The sequence below is a fragment of the Uranotaenia lowii genome, chromosome 3 (genome assembly GCF_029784155.1).
Source record: "Uranotaenia lowii strain MFRU-FL chromosome 3, ASM2978415v1, whole genome shotgun sequence".
NCBI classification, from domain to species: Eukaryota; Metazoa; Arthropoda; class Insecta; order Diptera; family Culicidae; genus Uranotaenia; species Uranotaenia lowii.
The window spans coordinates 37,526,748-37,543,091 of record NC_073693.1 but is presented as its reverse complement, the minus strand read 5'-3'; the positions used below and the strand labels follow the sequence as shown (position 1 = coordinate 37,543,091).

The 16,344-nt window shown below is 36.7% G+C and overlaps 1 protein-coding gene across 5 annotated transcripts in view; it reads left to right on the top strand.

The window, feature by feature from the left end:
• Positions 1 to 16,251, top strand: part of LOC129758775 (axotactin) — a 236,653-nt gene extending 220,402 nt beyond the window's left edge. For 2 of the 5 annotated variants that reach the window (XM_055756393.1, XM_055756392.1), the window contains 8 exons: positions 1,046 to 1,477; positions 9,876 to 10,076; positions 10,144 to 10,755; positions 10,812 to 10,996; positions 11,052 to 11,336; positions 11,393 to 11,552; positions 13,888 to 14,123; positions 15,682 to 16,251. In XM_055756393.1, the coding sequence (XP_055612368.1) occupies positions 1,046 to 1,477; positions 9,876 to 10,076; positions 10,144 to 10,755; positions 10,812 to 10,996; positions 11,052 to 11,336; positions 11,393 to 11,552; positions 13,888 to 14,123; positions 15,682 to 16,179 (2,609 nt within the window). In that variant the 3' untranslated portion in view covers positions 16,180 to 16,251. Of the gene's footprint in view, positions 1 to 1,045; positions 1,478 to 9,875; positions 10,077 to 10,143; positions 10,756 to 10,811; positions 10,997 to 11,051; positions 11,337 to 11,392; positions 11,553 to 13,887; positions 14,124 to 14,693; positions 15,657 to 15,681 lie in introns of those variants that run through there. The other 3 variants (XM_055756395.1, XM_055756394.1, XM_055756396.1) reach the window with 3 other exon arrangements.
• Positions 16,252 to 16,344: the final 93 nt, after the last annotated feature.

Here is a 16,344-nt window from a genome sequence, read left to right as displayed (position 1 = left end):
GGTTGAATCTTGTCCCAGGTCAGGGCCCGGAGAAGTGCAGATTGCATTTTTGTCAACCCAATAGCACTGGGAAGGAATGCTTCTATCGAATGGGGGGAAAACTCTTTTCCGAACTCTTTGGGGACATTAATCTCCTCAAAACAACCAGGAGGTCGGTCGGTCCCTTTCCCTTAACCTCTGCCTGATTCGGTCCGTTTGTTAGCTTTGCTTGGCGTCGACGTCGTCGTCGTTGTCGTTCAGAGAAAGACGTCCAACACAATCAATTGAATTTTGCCCAAGGGAGCCGACTTTCACGTTATCGCAGAAGGTTTTCCTAGGGCGGGAAATTTGATTTGCGAATGCAAAATCGCTGCTGATAACGGTTGGATGAAAGTACCTTCTGGCGCTTCTGAGATTATGAGAGATTGTGTTGAACGTAAAGGACGATTCGCATTGAAACTAGTCTGATCACCTGGAACGTAGTTATCTTTAAGAGAAAGTGTCCTAAATACTTCTAAATGATCAACATTTTAAAAAGATGAGAAAAGTTAAACATGTTAGGGTAACGGACTTATTTTCGACCAGGGGACCTATTTTGGACCACCTTATCTAGCTCTCTTATAAAGCAACTAATGATGTAAAAAAGTAGTGTGTTATATGAGGTGCCTGGCCTCCAACAATATTTGTTAAAAAAATTCATGATAATTTTTTTATAAGAGAGCTAGACAAGGTGGTCCAAAATTGGTCCTCTGGTCCAAAATAAGTCCGTTACCCCACTAAGTTCCAAAAAACTTCCTTTTTTCGTTTTAAAATCTCATTAATGAAATATATCTTTAGAAACATTTATAGGCATTCTTGCCGAAATCCAAAAATTCTGAAAATCACAGAAAATTTATCATCTCCCTACGCTCGACGCCCTTGGGTTGTCATTTTTTCCCGAACCCCCACGGACAGCCCGGGTGGCGCGCTTCCGGGGGTAATGATTGTCATTTGTCTTCGAAGCACCAATCTAATAGCCATCCCCCTTTTTTTTCTTCTCATTTCCTGTTGTCCTGGCCCTCGGCAGACATCAACGAGGATGCACTGACGTTCATCAGCCGGGAATCGTACCTGAAGCGGAACTACATCAGCGACGCCGAGGATCAGCGAGACGAACGGCAGAAACTTCGCAGCATATTAAATTCCTCGCTGCTCATAAATCTGCGCACCTACGACAGGCACTCATTCGTCTTGTACGCCAACGATCACTTCAACAATTTCATCCACCTGTATCTGACGAACGCCAACCAGGTGGTCTATCTCTATAACTATGGGAACGATATCGTCAATCTGACCCTGGAGTATCCGGAACTGGCCAACGGACGCAGCCTGCAGGTGGCGGTCATCCGAACGGATGCCAACACGACACTTTACGTCAATGAACGGAATGTCACCATCGAGCGGGGCCATCTTTTGCTGGAGGAATACTCGAACAAGCCCTGGACCAATCCGGAACTGGGTAAGTACGAGGAAGATGTACTCAGGTTAGTACCTTTAGTGATTGGAACACTGGCACTTCTTGTTCTAAATTCCATTGGACATGTCGTGCGATGCTATTTTCATCGAGTTCACTCTTGGAAAAATTTAATCAAAGATTCTTTTTGAGCAGTTTGATTGCAAGCTGTACAACAGAAATTGGGATATCGAGAATTTTTTGCAGTTCTATTTTTAAATTTTTTATATTCGACTTTCTAGATGCAATAAAGCAGGTATGTTCGTCCACTAAAAGAATTTTTGATACAACAAGCATGTAGTTCAAAGATTTCAATCAGATAAGAAGATATTCAGTTAGAAATTTGAAATATAGTACTTCTTGTATCTTCAGATTTCGTAACTCACCCATAGCTTAGCTTGAAATTTTTAAGATCATCAAACTTTTTAACATTTTAAAAAAGTACAAAAATGACAAAAACTACGATAGTGACAAACAATCAAGAAATTTCACAAAAAATTACAACAATTATAGCCTTTTCAAAGCATCTAAAAATTTTAAGAAAGAATAACAAAAATGCAAAATTAACACCAATGACAAAAATTAGAAACATGACAAAAAAACAAATAAATCTCGAAAATTACAGAAGTTAATAAAAATGACAAAAACTAGGAAAAATCATAAACACTCAAACAATTGAAAATTAACAAAAAATTGCACAAATAATAAAGGTGATAAAAATGTTTCAAAAACAACAAACATTACATAAACATAAAAAAACTACCTAAAAAATCACAAAATTTAAAAAAAATACAATAATTTCAAAACTGACGAATACAGCATGGCAAAATTTTCAAAAATGACAAATTTAATAAATTACATAAATAACCAAATTACAAAAATGGTAAAAATGGCAAACATTACAAAAACGACAAAACGTCAATAGAATTTTAAAACAAATTAAATTACAAACATGACCAAAATGACCACAAATTACAAAAACAAAAACACCAAAATAAAAAAAAATGCATAAATGCAAAAATAAATCAAACCTAATGTTCAGAGTTCGTCTTGGTACATCTTGGTAACTGAAAATTATCACATTTTCAAAGGTGATGGAAAGTATAAGTGAAACATGAGATATCAAAGAAAGAAAGAAAGAAAGAACGTGAGCCGTAAACATCATGAATATTTAAAAAAAAAAATACAACAGCTCACCGACCAGAATTAAACCAGCGACGGTCTGCTCGAAACCTTGAGCAGCACTGATTGCTTCTTCATATGACCAGGGTTGCCAACCTTTCATTTTTCAAAAATCAGGGAACCTGTGAATTAAAAATCAGACTAAATCAGGCTACGTTAAAGTAACGGAAATTTTACTCGAAGTGATGACCTTTTTTTGGTCATTTCACTCTAATATGTGTTCTGAGCCTACTTGATTGAATAATTCTACTAATTATACTGAATCAAAGCAATCGAAAGATTCCCTTTTTTGAATAAGAATTAAAGGGAATTTTTCGATTGCTTTGATTCAGCCTTATTTTCACTTTTTAACTTCTTACTACACATTTTTTATCACATTCGCTAAATCAGACATATTTTAAAAATCAGGGAAATTCAATGGCTTATCAGGTTGTCGGGCTGAGCCTCGAAAAATCAGGCAAATCCCGAAAAATCTGTCACATTGGTATTTCTGCATATGACCGTAAGTAGCTGCAAATACGAAGCAATCGACCATGTGCTGGGCTAAAATCCAGAGTCGATGGGTGGTGATAGAGAGAGCTCAATAATGGGTAAAGAACACATACCATGCACAGAGGTGCCAATGTGCCTGATTTTTCAGGATTTGCCTGATTTTTCGAGGCTCTGCCTGACAACCTGATGAGCCATTGATTTTGCCTGATTTTTGAAAATATGTCTGATTTTGCCTGATTTTTACGAATGTGATGAAAAATGGGTGGTAAGGAACAGGACTAGGTACCATTGCCGAAGTTAAAAAGTGCAAATGTGGCTGAATCAAAGTAATTGAAACATTCTTATTTCTCATCTAAAAATTGGAATTAAAGGAAATTTTTTAATTGCTTTGATTCAGTAGAATTATGCAACCAAGTAGGCTCACAACACACATTAGAGTGAAAATGTGAAGCGATGACGAAAAAAAGGTTTCACTTTGAGCGAAATTGATTTTTATTTCACCAGTTTCCTGATTTAAAAAAAAAATATTGGCAACCCTGGCCATGTGTGATAAATATGTAGTGTTTGGATAGGAGATCCAGCATTCGACCGAATGGCTTAACATGTACGCATGCTGGAGCCTATTTCGCCACGTTCACCATGGTGTAATTGGCTAAAGCACCGTCGCACTGAAGTGAAAATTACGGGTTCAAGTCCCTTCGGTGAGCCGTTGTATTTTTTTCGAAAAATATTATGATATTTACGGCTTATGGTCTGTCTTTCTTTGATATCTCATGTTTCTCTAATATTTTCCTTCACCTCTAAAAATGCAAAAATAAAAAAAGTCAAAAAATCCAATAAATAAAAAAAATTACAAAAATTAGAAAAAATGACAAAAGAACAAAAAGTCAATAACGAAAATCACAAGTATTACAGAAATGATAGAAAAAAATTAAAAAAAAAACTAAAACAATATACATAAATCTATAAAAACAATGCCAAAAAAACGAAAAAATTAAAAATAATAAAAAAAAATTTAAAATAAGTCCAAAAATCACAAAAATGACGACAATCACAAAAATAACAAAAACGTATTATAAAAATAGCAAAAAAATTAATCAAATAAAAATAAATCAATAATCTACGTCATGACAAAAATTACAAAACAAACAAATTAAAATAAGAAAATTTCAAAAAATGATATTGATAGCAAAAATAACAAAAATTACAAAATTGTAAAAATCACAAAAGTGGCATAAATGCAAAAAGAGTAATAATAACAAAAATCACAACAATGACATAAACTACAAAATTGTCAAAAAAGACAAAGATTAACAAAATGACTGATATGACCAAAATTAAAATAAGAACAAATACAAACAAAATGAAAAATGACAAAAATAAAAAAAAATACATAAAAATACAAAATACAATAATGACAAAAATGGCATGAATTATAAAAACTACAAAGTTGAAAAACAAATCACAAAATTGATAGAATGATGTTTATTTACAAACATTTCCACTAGCTGTTCCTAGATTTGAGTTTTTCTGACCATTATACAAAATATCCATATGAAAATATGAAAATTCGAAAAAAAATTGATCAGAGAAATACCCCAAGTAACCAAAAGTCGCATAGATACTTAATTTTGTGCATCAAAAGTTCACATTTGGCTGGATAAAAGGTACTCGAGAGAAATGAAAATAAGTGCTTGTTTTGGGATTCTGAACGAACATAAAAAGTCTATACAAGTAGCATAGAATATTTTTATGCGTTGCAAGTACCTTAAAAAAACCAGTATTCAATTTGGCTTATCGTGCTTCGTTACGAACTTTAAATGCAATGCAGAACTTGATACGAACTTTTTTGTTCCATGAGGAACTTTTATAGAACTTCAATGCAAACGTTAGCGTTAAGATTTTGCCCAAGAGTGAATAACAAAATATCAGAGCTACGAATATACGAACAACGAATTAAACTCTCAAATTAATCCACTGTTGTAATCAACATGGATAGATGGCATAAATCTAACATATATTTCACTTTTATTTTATTTTCACAATATTCATATCTAACAAACTGAAAAAAAAACACATCTCCTCGGTTACAATCCGATTTCCTTTATATTTTCATTGCGAAGTTATTATTACAGCTGAAGCTGGAAAACCTCCAGCACCTATAGCAAATTTATTACCGGCTAGTATCGACGGTAGCTTTTCGTAGTTGTTAGCAATATATTCTTCAAAAGGATGAACTTGACTCTAACTTTCTCTATTCCTTTCCTATATTTGAAACAGTTCCGCAAATCTTGATTATCATGATTGGGAATAACCTTGATGAGCAATCACATGAAAGTGCTCTCCATTTTTAAACTAAAATTGGAAACAGATAGTTAGAAAATTAATCAAAAAAAAATTAAAAAATAAAATTACTCACGTTTAATTTCGATTCCTCCTAGTTTGTTTTGGAAAAATTTTATAAATCCTCTGGTGAATAGATACGAATGTTTACATTTTTTAATATCGCCTGCTTTGAAAAAGCGATAATTCCAAGTTTCTTTTATATTGATGTTTAAAATAACAGCAATCTAAGTATTGGCCATGGTACAGAGGTAGCGTGTTCAGTTCTCACCTCGTTGGTTCAGGTTCAAATCTTCAAGCATGCAAATTTTTCAAGTAAGTATAAAACTCATTCACAGTTAAAGCGCAACATTAAATTAGAATAAATAGGTATAACAATCCAAAGCAAGGAAAAATAGGGTTCTTTTTTCATTAATTTTTATTTTTCGAGGTCTCGTGTGGAGGCTGAGTAGCCTTCTACTCAGCTTCAACTATGGACTTTGAAAGTATCGATAAGAACTTAAATTTAAGGCTGAGTAGAATGCTATTCATTCGTTAAACAAAGCTGAGTAAGCTTCTAAGAGCCTGTTTTATGGAACTTTTGGTTACTTGGGACTGCTCAAAGATTGATAGAATCAAGAAAGGAGATTTTTGGGGCCAACTAGAAAAAAAAGACTTGAATGTTATCACAACACAACAAGTAATTCCCAAGTAACCAAAAGTCTCATAGATACTTAATCCTGTGCATTAAAAGTCCACATTTGGCTGAGTAAAGGTCCTCGAGAGAATTGAATATATGTGCTTGAATCGGACTTTTTAACGAACTTAAAAAGTCTAAAACAGTAGCATAGATCATATTTGTGCTTTCCAAGTACCTTTAAAAATCCAGCATTCAATTTGGACTATCGTGCTTCGTTACGAACTTCTTACGAATTTTTTGGTTCCATGAAGAACTTCTTACGAACTTTTCGGTTCCGTGCAGAACTTGTTACGAACGTTTTGGTTCCACGAGGAACTTCTCAAGAACTTCAATGTAAACGTATTAATTATTTACAAAAAAAAAAAGAATGGTTTGTTTTACTGTCTCCGTCGACGATTGGAACAAAAATGTTGTTAGGAAAAGAACATTGCATTGGAATGGAAATGTCCAGGTTCATAAGTAAATGATACTTTACTAAATCCAAAATAGGTTTCTGCACCAGCTTTCCACAAATTCACTTTTGGAACATCAATAATCCATAGTTAATTTTTTGAGCCAAACAAAAAAAAAATCAAATTTTTAATCAAATTTTGTTTTCAAATTGTTTTCAATAATAGTATATATTCACACCGAATCATATTTTCTCATTTACATTGCTATGCTTCCTCATTTTCCTTAATTTTCTTCATGGAGGAGCAGCTTTAACAGAAGAAGCGGAGCGGCCTAAAGCAAGGTCTCCACTGGTTGGTACCGGGAGAAGCACTCAAATGAGAAAAACTGAAAACTATGCGGCTTCTGATTTTTTTTTTCAGGTCCATTTTGAAGAACTTTATTTTTTTGATTTCATCCAACATCTAAATCTAAAATTTAAAAAATATCGTTGGTGGCACAGAACAAATAAAACTCATTTAAAAAAAACCATACTAATTCACGAACTCAATTTGGCTTTCCATTTGCTGTTGCATAAAATTTCATCTTGAAAGAGATCTCGCAGCACTTCATTATTAGTTCTTCTTTTGTAAACTTAAACTTGAAACAAATAAGTAAGGCACACATTTCACTAAAAGCAGAATCAAACATTTAAAAACTTACGTTTTATCACGAACCATGCGAGTCCGCTTTGAAATTAAATGATGCGTTATTTGATGGATGCAAATGTTTACATTTTAAATACTAAGCTTACTCGGAAAAGGTGATAAACCTGAGTTAACTTTGAATAGAAGTTTTAGATAACATCAATCTAAGTATTGGCTATGGCACAGAGGTAGCATGTTCATTTTTCACCAAAAAGGTCCAGGTTCAAATCTTCATGAAAATTGTTCAAGTAAGTATAAAATTCATTAAGAGTAACGGGAATAGTAGGTATAATAAAAATTAAATGAATAGAATTTCAATGGGAGAGTGGGTTAAGTAAATACCTACAAAACTTTTTGAAAAAAAATCCTTTTTATTCAAAGTCTCATGCAATGGCTGAATAGCCTTCTACTCAGCTTTGATTATGAAACTTTAAAGTATCGATAAGAACTTAATTTTTAAGCTGAGTAGAAGGCTATACAGCCCTAAAACAGGGCTGAGTAAGCTTCTAAGAGACCGTTCTATGGAACTTTTGGTTACTTGGATTAGTCTTATTTATCATGAAAAACGTAATAATGATCATTTTCCACTCTTGAACGTTGCTCATTCTATTGGATCTTATATTTTAATTCCGTATATAAAACTAACGTTTCTGGTTTCCAAACTCAGAATGAACTCTCAAAGTTCAGTTACAATCATAGCTTTATGAACGGGTGGGTAGGGGTGTTTTGGGGGATAATCTCCCGCCCCCACCCCCTCCCCTCCCCATGAGGATCCAAAAAAGCAAGGGAGATTTTCTACTCCACATTAAAAAATCTTGACTGAAACCCATTTCTGGGGTACTGGTTCAATAACAAAATTGTATTTATATTTTCGTATTTCGGATTCTGTATTCAGTTTAGGATTCTTGATTCTCAGTTCGAATAATCATAAGGAAAGAGAAATGAAAAGCTGCTTAAAAATCCTGGTTCTAGTTTGGTTTTGCATTTCATATCCAATTTGAATAATGTTTTTCGAAAATTTTATATATTTTCAACATTTTGATAATTGTTTACAAATTCAGAAATACATGTAGCCAAGAGACCATGAACTAAAAAATTTGTTTGTCAATTCAATTTCCAGATTTAAACTTTATAATTTAAAATAGTTTGTACAGAATTTCAGTTAATTTTTTGAGTTTTGTTTTATGAAAAAAACCCTTATTTTATTTTTTAAAAATCATCTACAGGATTTTCACTATGAAATTGATTCTTTATGCAAAATATTTGCTGTTAAAGATTCATGTAAATCTGCACAGAATTTTATATTTTCTCGGTATTTTTTTTGTGTTGACCATAGGTTTGTTTTTTTAAGGAATTTTACTTATAAGGTTTCACTTTGCCGAGTGGAATTTTCTCCATGTATTGTTTAACATTATTGATATTGCAGTTATTTTTCAAAAGCCTGATTTAAAACTAATATCATAAATTTTGTTCAAGTTTGCATCAAGCAAATTCGATCCAAATTTTTTTTATCTCTTTCTTAAATTTTTGAAAATTTGATTTTTTCATCGATGATTTAAATCGTGGAATTTGCATAAGAGTTTGGAAGTTTAAAGGAATTGAAGACCCTCTGAAAACAAATATTTTATGCTCAAATCAAATGAGTATTATTCAGGAAGTAGTGAAAATTTTGATAAGTGAAGTATGTTTTAAATGTGTGAGATAATTTACTTTTTTTTTTGAAATTTATTTATCGTCTTTGGCCTTTGGTTAAATTATCGTCCATCCATCTTCATCTATCTATAAAGCAAACGTTGACTAATATACTTCCCCCTCTTTCCCACACAGTACGCAGAGTTTGGCCAGGGCACCTTCAACATTCTGTAAGGGCTGGTTTTCCATTTTAAGAGATTTTATAATCTGAGGCAACAAAATGGAAGACTTGGTGTCTTTTGGAGTTACATGTCAGAAAACCCAACACTATCTTGAAAGAAGAGTTGTTCAGTTATGTAGGGAATGAGGTTAAGGATGAAAAATAATAACAGAATTGATTAAAAATTATATTGAAATAAATAAATATAGTTTCTCTTATCGAGTAATGATATTTCAGTTTATAACATGTAAATGAGTTAATATTCGGACTGTGTATCAATTACTCAATGGTAGCAATTATAGCGTAAGCGTGTAAGACTGGAAAAAGGCATTCAGTTAAGCAATTTTGTGAGCAACAGACGTGATTTTAGTTTTGTTTCGATGTGCGTAAATAAAAAGAAAGTGTTTAATAGATGTAGGGTCACTACAAATTACTGTTCACGCGAATGCGAATACGAAATCAAAAAAAAAATTGATCAACCAAACTCTTAAACAAGTTCAAAGGTTTTAACCATCGATGAATGCGATTTTGTTACTTAAAGTTTCATTATATAATTTTAGCTCACCTTTAAGGTTTAGGACAAATTTTCTAATGTTACGATTTATTACGTAATCTAATAATGTAAAAGAATTTCAGAATGAGCAATTATATAGAGTGACAAACATTATTTGTTTTGATTTTTTTTATTCGTGCATTGTTGAATAAAAAATCATATATAAAAATCAGTCCCTTTATCCAAAAAAGTCGTTTACCAATTTACTTGCTCTTTCCTACTTTTAGAGGTTCTCTCCCCTCACCGTCCACCGGCTCCACCAACGGAATATTTCGAGTTCAACATTGGTGGCTACGACCCGGCCAATCTGCTGAAGCCCAACTCAGACATCCCGGATATGCAGGGTTACATTGGATGCATCCGGGGCCTGAAGATCGGCGATAATCTGATATCACTGAAGGAAATGGTCCTGCAAAATAATGCTCATGGTATGTTACAGAAACTAATCTTTTAAATCTGAATCTTAATGTAGACTTTTATTCAAATTTATTTCAGTACCTGAGGGTGTTCTCAACGGCTGTCAGATGAAGTGCGATGCCGAACCTTGCAAGAATGGAGGAATCTGTACCGAGAACTTCGTTAAACAGGAGAGTACCTGCAACTGCGAGCACACCAGTTTCTTGGGAGAGTTTTGTTCCGAGGAGAAGGGTGCTAGTTTCAGTGGAGAGGCTACGTTGTTGAGAAAGTTTTCGTTAACGGAGCGAGTTGAGCAAATACGGTTGCAACTAGCTTTCTCAAGTAACGATATGCGAAGAGCGAATCGTGTCATGTTGTTGCTACAATCGAAGAACGATCGCAGCTACTACTTGATGGTAGCGATCACCCAAGACAATCACCTCCATATCGAGGAAGATCGTGAAGGTTCTACGTTTGAAGCGAGGATCGAGGGTAACTTCATGGATGACGCTCGGCACTCAATTTTCTACACCAGAAACGGAGATGAGGCTTCGTTGTTGGTTGATCGACTAGTGATTCCGATTAGGCAAGTTGCCAGTAAACCGTTGATTCAGGTTCAGGATCCTGGAGCCAATCACGTTCAGGTCGGCGGAGTCAACACAACGGATCCTCGGTTCGCTGTTTACAAAAGTTATGATGGGTGTCTTTCGAGTAAGAGTTTGATAACCCAGTAAGGTTAAAGAACTAACACATTCTTCCCAATTTAGATATCTTTATCCAGGTTAACAGTGACATCATGAAACCCCTGGAGGAGTACATGCTGTTCACCAAAAGCGAAGCTGAGATGATCCATGTCATAAACCCACAGGGCGTGCGGTCAGCTCAGTGCAAACAGTTCGATGTTATTCCCAAGCTGACGCCCTTCAACGAACCAATGCTCAACATGACATCGGTAATAGCTCTAAAATCCTCAAAAGTTCTTTTCCTAAAGAATTTTATTATTCCAGAGCATCGACAAAAACTGGGTTGTGGACGCACCGGGCCGAGTTCCGTACGAAGCGATCAACGTGGATCTGAACAAGGAGGAAGACAAAACGCAGGTTGTGTTCATAACCCTGACGGCGGTGTTTGTAGTGATCGTCATTTGTTGTCTGATCGAGGTATATCGATCCGATCGAGAGTACAAGAAACGGTTGGAACGACAGACCGACGAGGATATTATTCTTTCCAAGGAGCAGGCCACCAAGATGCAGTCATCCTCCGGGAGTGGCAAAAATTTCAACTACAAAGCGGTTGGTCTTGTTTTTTTTAGCTTATCTAGAATACACTTAAAGTGTAATTTTTGTAGGTTCCTCTGGACGAGAAAAAGGAAAACGGAGCCTCCAAACCTTTGGTGGGAATTTTGAAGAATGGCAGTGCAACTCCACCCGCAAACGGGGAAATTCACTTCAAACCCCCGGAGCTGATCCCGACCGACACTGACGTTCAGCGGTTGGTTGGATTCAGAGGTAACAATAGAACTAACGATTGATGTTGAGTAACTTTTATCTTCGATCATCTTCGGTGTGTTTTTAACACCAAAAGGCAGGCGTAGAAACTCAAAAACTTTATTTATGTGCTAAAAGTACGAAAAAACATTCATTTCTAGTACAGAAAGGACGTTTCAACAACGAACACAAACACATCCAGGATCTCAATGAGATTCCTTATTCTTAACTCTAAGAGTACATCTTTCTAGGATATGATGGCTAGCATCTTACAAATGCTAAAACCACCAACCCATAGAAATATACTATGTATGCCGTGATCGGGATTCTATCTCTTTACCGCTGGCGTAGAAGACTTGAAGGCTATCCTCTACGCCACGGGCTGCGGCTATCATGCCTTTTGTTGTAGAAAACACACGCTGGTGCCTTTTGGTGTAGAAAACACACCCGAAATGTTTCAGCGTTTAATGAATATGAACTTGGAAGAAACGAATTGCTAAATTCTAGCTCTTCTTAGACTTGGAAAGCATTTTTATGACTATCTGACTTTCTGAACTGACTATTTTCCTCTGCTCAACATCTGCTCAACATCTCATAATAAAACATTCCCGAGATTTGGATACCTTGGGTTCACTTAGAGACGGCCTTGGTCTCAGTTGCCTCTTCGGACGCTGAAAGTAATATTTGAGAGCAGTCACTTTAGTAAGTTAGTCGTAACTACTCTATACAAGTTCAAGAAGAACTTGAATTTAGCAATTCGATTCCTCAAGGTACATATTTATTAAACGCTGAAACATTTCTGGCGTGTTTTTACACCAAAAGGCACGCGTATAATATTTGAAATTGTTTTTTTTTTGTGCTGAAAGCAAACATCCAGCACTGAAAAGACGTTTTAATCATATCATCATGTCTTTCGGAGTAATAGATGTGCCACCAATGTTTCAGCGAGTAGTTGATCTTGGGAAATTCAATCAACTATTAAATTATTCCAAGTTCACTCAGCCTAGCCTACCGCACAACTGTCCAGATTACTAATAAGACAATGGAAAGGTCTGATGTGCCAGGGATATATCGGCATCGTGTATACAGAGGTTGATAGCTCTCATACACACTGACATGAGACTGATTTAAGGTTGACTTGAGCTGAATTGGGACTGTTTCGAGAGTGACTTGACTGGCTTTGAAATTGACTTTAGACGACTTGGATTCCTGCGTTTGAAATATATTGGCTGACTTGGAACTGGATTGTGGCGTTTTGATACTGATTTAGACTGACATGAGTGAGACTGATTTGAGACTTACTTGAGTCACTGATTTGAAACATACTTATGACTGTCTTGATAACTGATTTCGAACTGATTCCGAACTGATTTTTGGCTGCCTTGAGACTGGCTGCAGACGAATTGAAACTGACCATATATTTTCATAACCCTTACATATAACTGTCTTCAGCCTGACTTGGAATTGATTTAAGACTTTTTTGACAGTGACTTAAGACTGATTTGAGACTTATTTGACAGTAACTTGCTTCCTCAAGGGTGTCCTGGAACTGTCTTCGAAATGGCTTGAAATGAAATGGAATTTTGATTGTTCATAAGTGACCTGAGACTGATAACTGTATGGCTTTAGCCGGACGACACTCATAGCATCAGCTCAAAACTCTTCACGACTTCGATATAACGACCTCCCAGTGACTTCCTTATTCGACGACCTTCCAAAAGATTCCCGACTGAAGACCTCTCGATGGCTTTCTGATCCAATGAACTCCCAATGTTATCCACCAGGCTCTTCAACCTTCCATTTTATTCTTGGTCCGACGAACTTCAATTTCAATCCCGGTCCCACGATCAAATTTACCAATCAGACCACCCAAGGATCATATGCATCGACCGTTGAAACATTGTGGGCGCGCTTTTTACACCGAAAGGTAGGCGCATGAATTCAAAATGTTTTTTTTTTTGTGTTAAGGCACGAAACATCCAAATTTGCACAAAAAAATGTTCCAAGCTTTAACGGGAGAATTCTTTACAAAAAGGGTAAATTTATGCGAATGTATTTTGGTGTAAAATATGCGCCAAACATGTTTCAGCGCATCATTGATCTTAATGAACCTGCTTGGTTTTTGTCAGCTTAAATTAATTATACATGAAAAAAACTTCTTTGCCCATTTTACGACACTGGGTTCTCTATTAGCACCTTCACAATCTAGTGTAGTTCCAAATTTAAAAAAAAATCTGATTTCCACAGATTATTTATTTGTTATCTCACAAAATATATGAATTCTGTTGGAAACCCCGTTTCATGTTCGCTGTTTTTACTGTAAGATTTATTTGCAATTATTACTTAAACTTCGCAGACAGCCAACTGATGGACCACGAACCCCAGTGGGAATCGCTGGTGGAGGAAGAAGATGAAGGCTCCGAATCGAGCCCGACAAGAGGCCAAAACGGCCAACAGCAGCGAAGGCTGCTGCAAAATGGCAATGGAACCGTGAACGGTGACGATTCCACCGATGGAGCACTCCGCGGAGAAGGGAAAGATGGAGACGGTGACAGTGACGCGGACACTGCCGATCTGCTCGACTCGGCCCCGGTAAGCATGTCTACCCTCGCCTCCCTTGCACCGTTTAGCTCGATTAGTGAAGTAACCCTGAACAAGCTGGATCTTGGCGACTTGCAACTAAAATCGGACCAATTCGATGTTTAGCACGTGTAGTTAGTTTGTAGTAGTTTTAGTGCCAAAACCAAACTAGGCAACTCATACTCACATATCGCTTGCATGTTTCGTCACGGCTTATTCATTTTACACGATTATTCTTCTTCTAGAAATAACGAGATTTTAAATTCAAATCCCACGCTTAAAAACGAAACTAAAGTATTAATCACTAAATCAATTAACTCCCACTAAAAACTGGTTAACAAAAAAAACCTAATATGGTAATTGTACTAATTTTCGCCACCAATTTAACCTTGTCGCTTGGTATTTTTTATCTTTATGTTGATTTATCTAATCCTAACCTACTAATTTGATTCTAGTGATCAGCATTCATCTAGTCTGTTGAAAGTATTTGCATTTATGATAAGCGTATCATATATTTTTTAAGCTGCTCATGTTTTCCAGCCATTCCAATCAGCTTACAGTAATTTATTGTTTATCTACCAGTGCTAGGAAGAACGATCTCTGCATCCCATCGCATGGTTCGTACCCGTGTAGAATACATCAGAGTGTGTGTGTGCCATAAATCCATCATCCAAAAAGTCTCTTCATCTGTTCATCCATCCATCAGGTGAAGGAAACGCCGGTGTCGGAAACGGTCAAATCTAACCCATCCCGAAGCAAACCAGCCAAATTGGTCCTGTTTGCAGACGAAGTTTCACCCTCATCCCAAGCTTCGGTGCCAACGACACCCGGACCCGGTAGTGGAAGTCCCCTGGTGGTCAATGGGCTGCGATCCCGAGGACCTCGGCAGGTATCCTGGGGACCTCCACCGGCAGCTCTCGTTGGCCAGAAACCGCTACCATTCAAAATCGACGAAGCACCCGAATCGCCATCGTAGCTGACTGTTTACTTTTGAGTGTGTGTGACTGTTTCTATTTTTTGTGAAATGTGCTGTTTATGGTTTAAGAAGAGGGCGTGGCTAACACCTTGTTAACTATTTTTGAAGGGCGTGTGTTTGGTTTGAGTGTTGGCGTTTTTTTGTGTGGGATTTTCGATCTCTTCCTAGTAAATACCTTACGAAAATATCAATTGGATGATCCACAATACGAACCACGTGGTGACTGTTCATTCATTTTGTTTCGTGCTTTAAAACCTAGTTCGTAGACCTTAGCGAAAGAGAAAAACAAAACCAAGCTAGAAAAATAAAGATGATTTATACAACAACCCATTGGATTTTTAAATGTGTTTCATTCTTCGTATACTGTGACTAACAACTTCACCATATCACCTAGAACGTCCCCCACCCGGCAGCCAAACCGTCGTAAGTGCCAAGTGTCCACGTCGTCCTGACGGAAGGATCCTCCCGCCGTCGTTCGTCCAACTCGCTAGATCATTCTTTCTAACCAAAAACTCCTCGCTCGTACACTCACACTTGAACACACCACCCTTAAACGCTCACCAACACACCAATACACACGCATACTTGAAACAGGACACAGTAGATAGCCCGCTGGTCACCGTAGATGCTCATCCGAACGCGCCTGCGCCTGTCGGTATCGATTCCGCGAATCGCCAGCACTATAAGTATCAGCCTCAAATTGCAGGGCAAACAACCACCATCCTAGAAGTCGATGAACGCTCCAATACGCCTTCGCCGACTACAGTAGATGGGGAGCAGCAGCTGCCAAAAGAAGTAGAACCAACCACCAATAGCAGTAGTAACAATAGCGATTCGACGAAACTCGAAGAACAACGACGACCGGTGGTACCTCCCAGGGTCAAACTCCGAAGATTGGGACCGGTGTTCTTGGACGCGGATAAGCGACAGTTCGCCAACCCGATCAGCTATCTTGGGGGGCCTCGAATACGGTACACTAATATTGTCAGTATTGCTGCGGGCGATGGTAGCAACAATCGGGACTCGTTGCTGTCACAATCGAGCCAGGGTGATAGCCTAACGAGTCTGAATTCGATTCTGTCGATCGATTAGAGTGTTTTAGCAGGTAGAGGAATTAGAGAACCGTTATTTATTTGCGAATTAAAATGTTTTGTTTTGAAAATATTTTTAATTTGTTTTTTTTGTTTATCGTATCACTGTCCTTCTATCATCTAGGAGACCAACCGTGTGGACTAGTCTAATTCACATATCGCACAA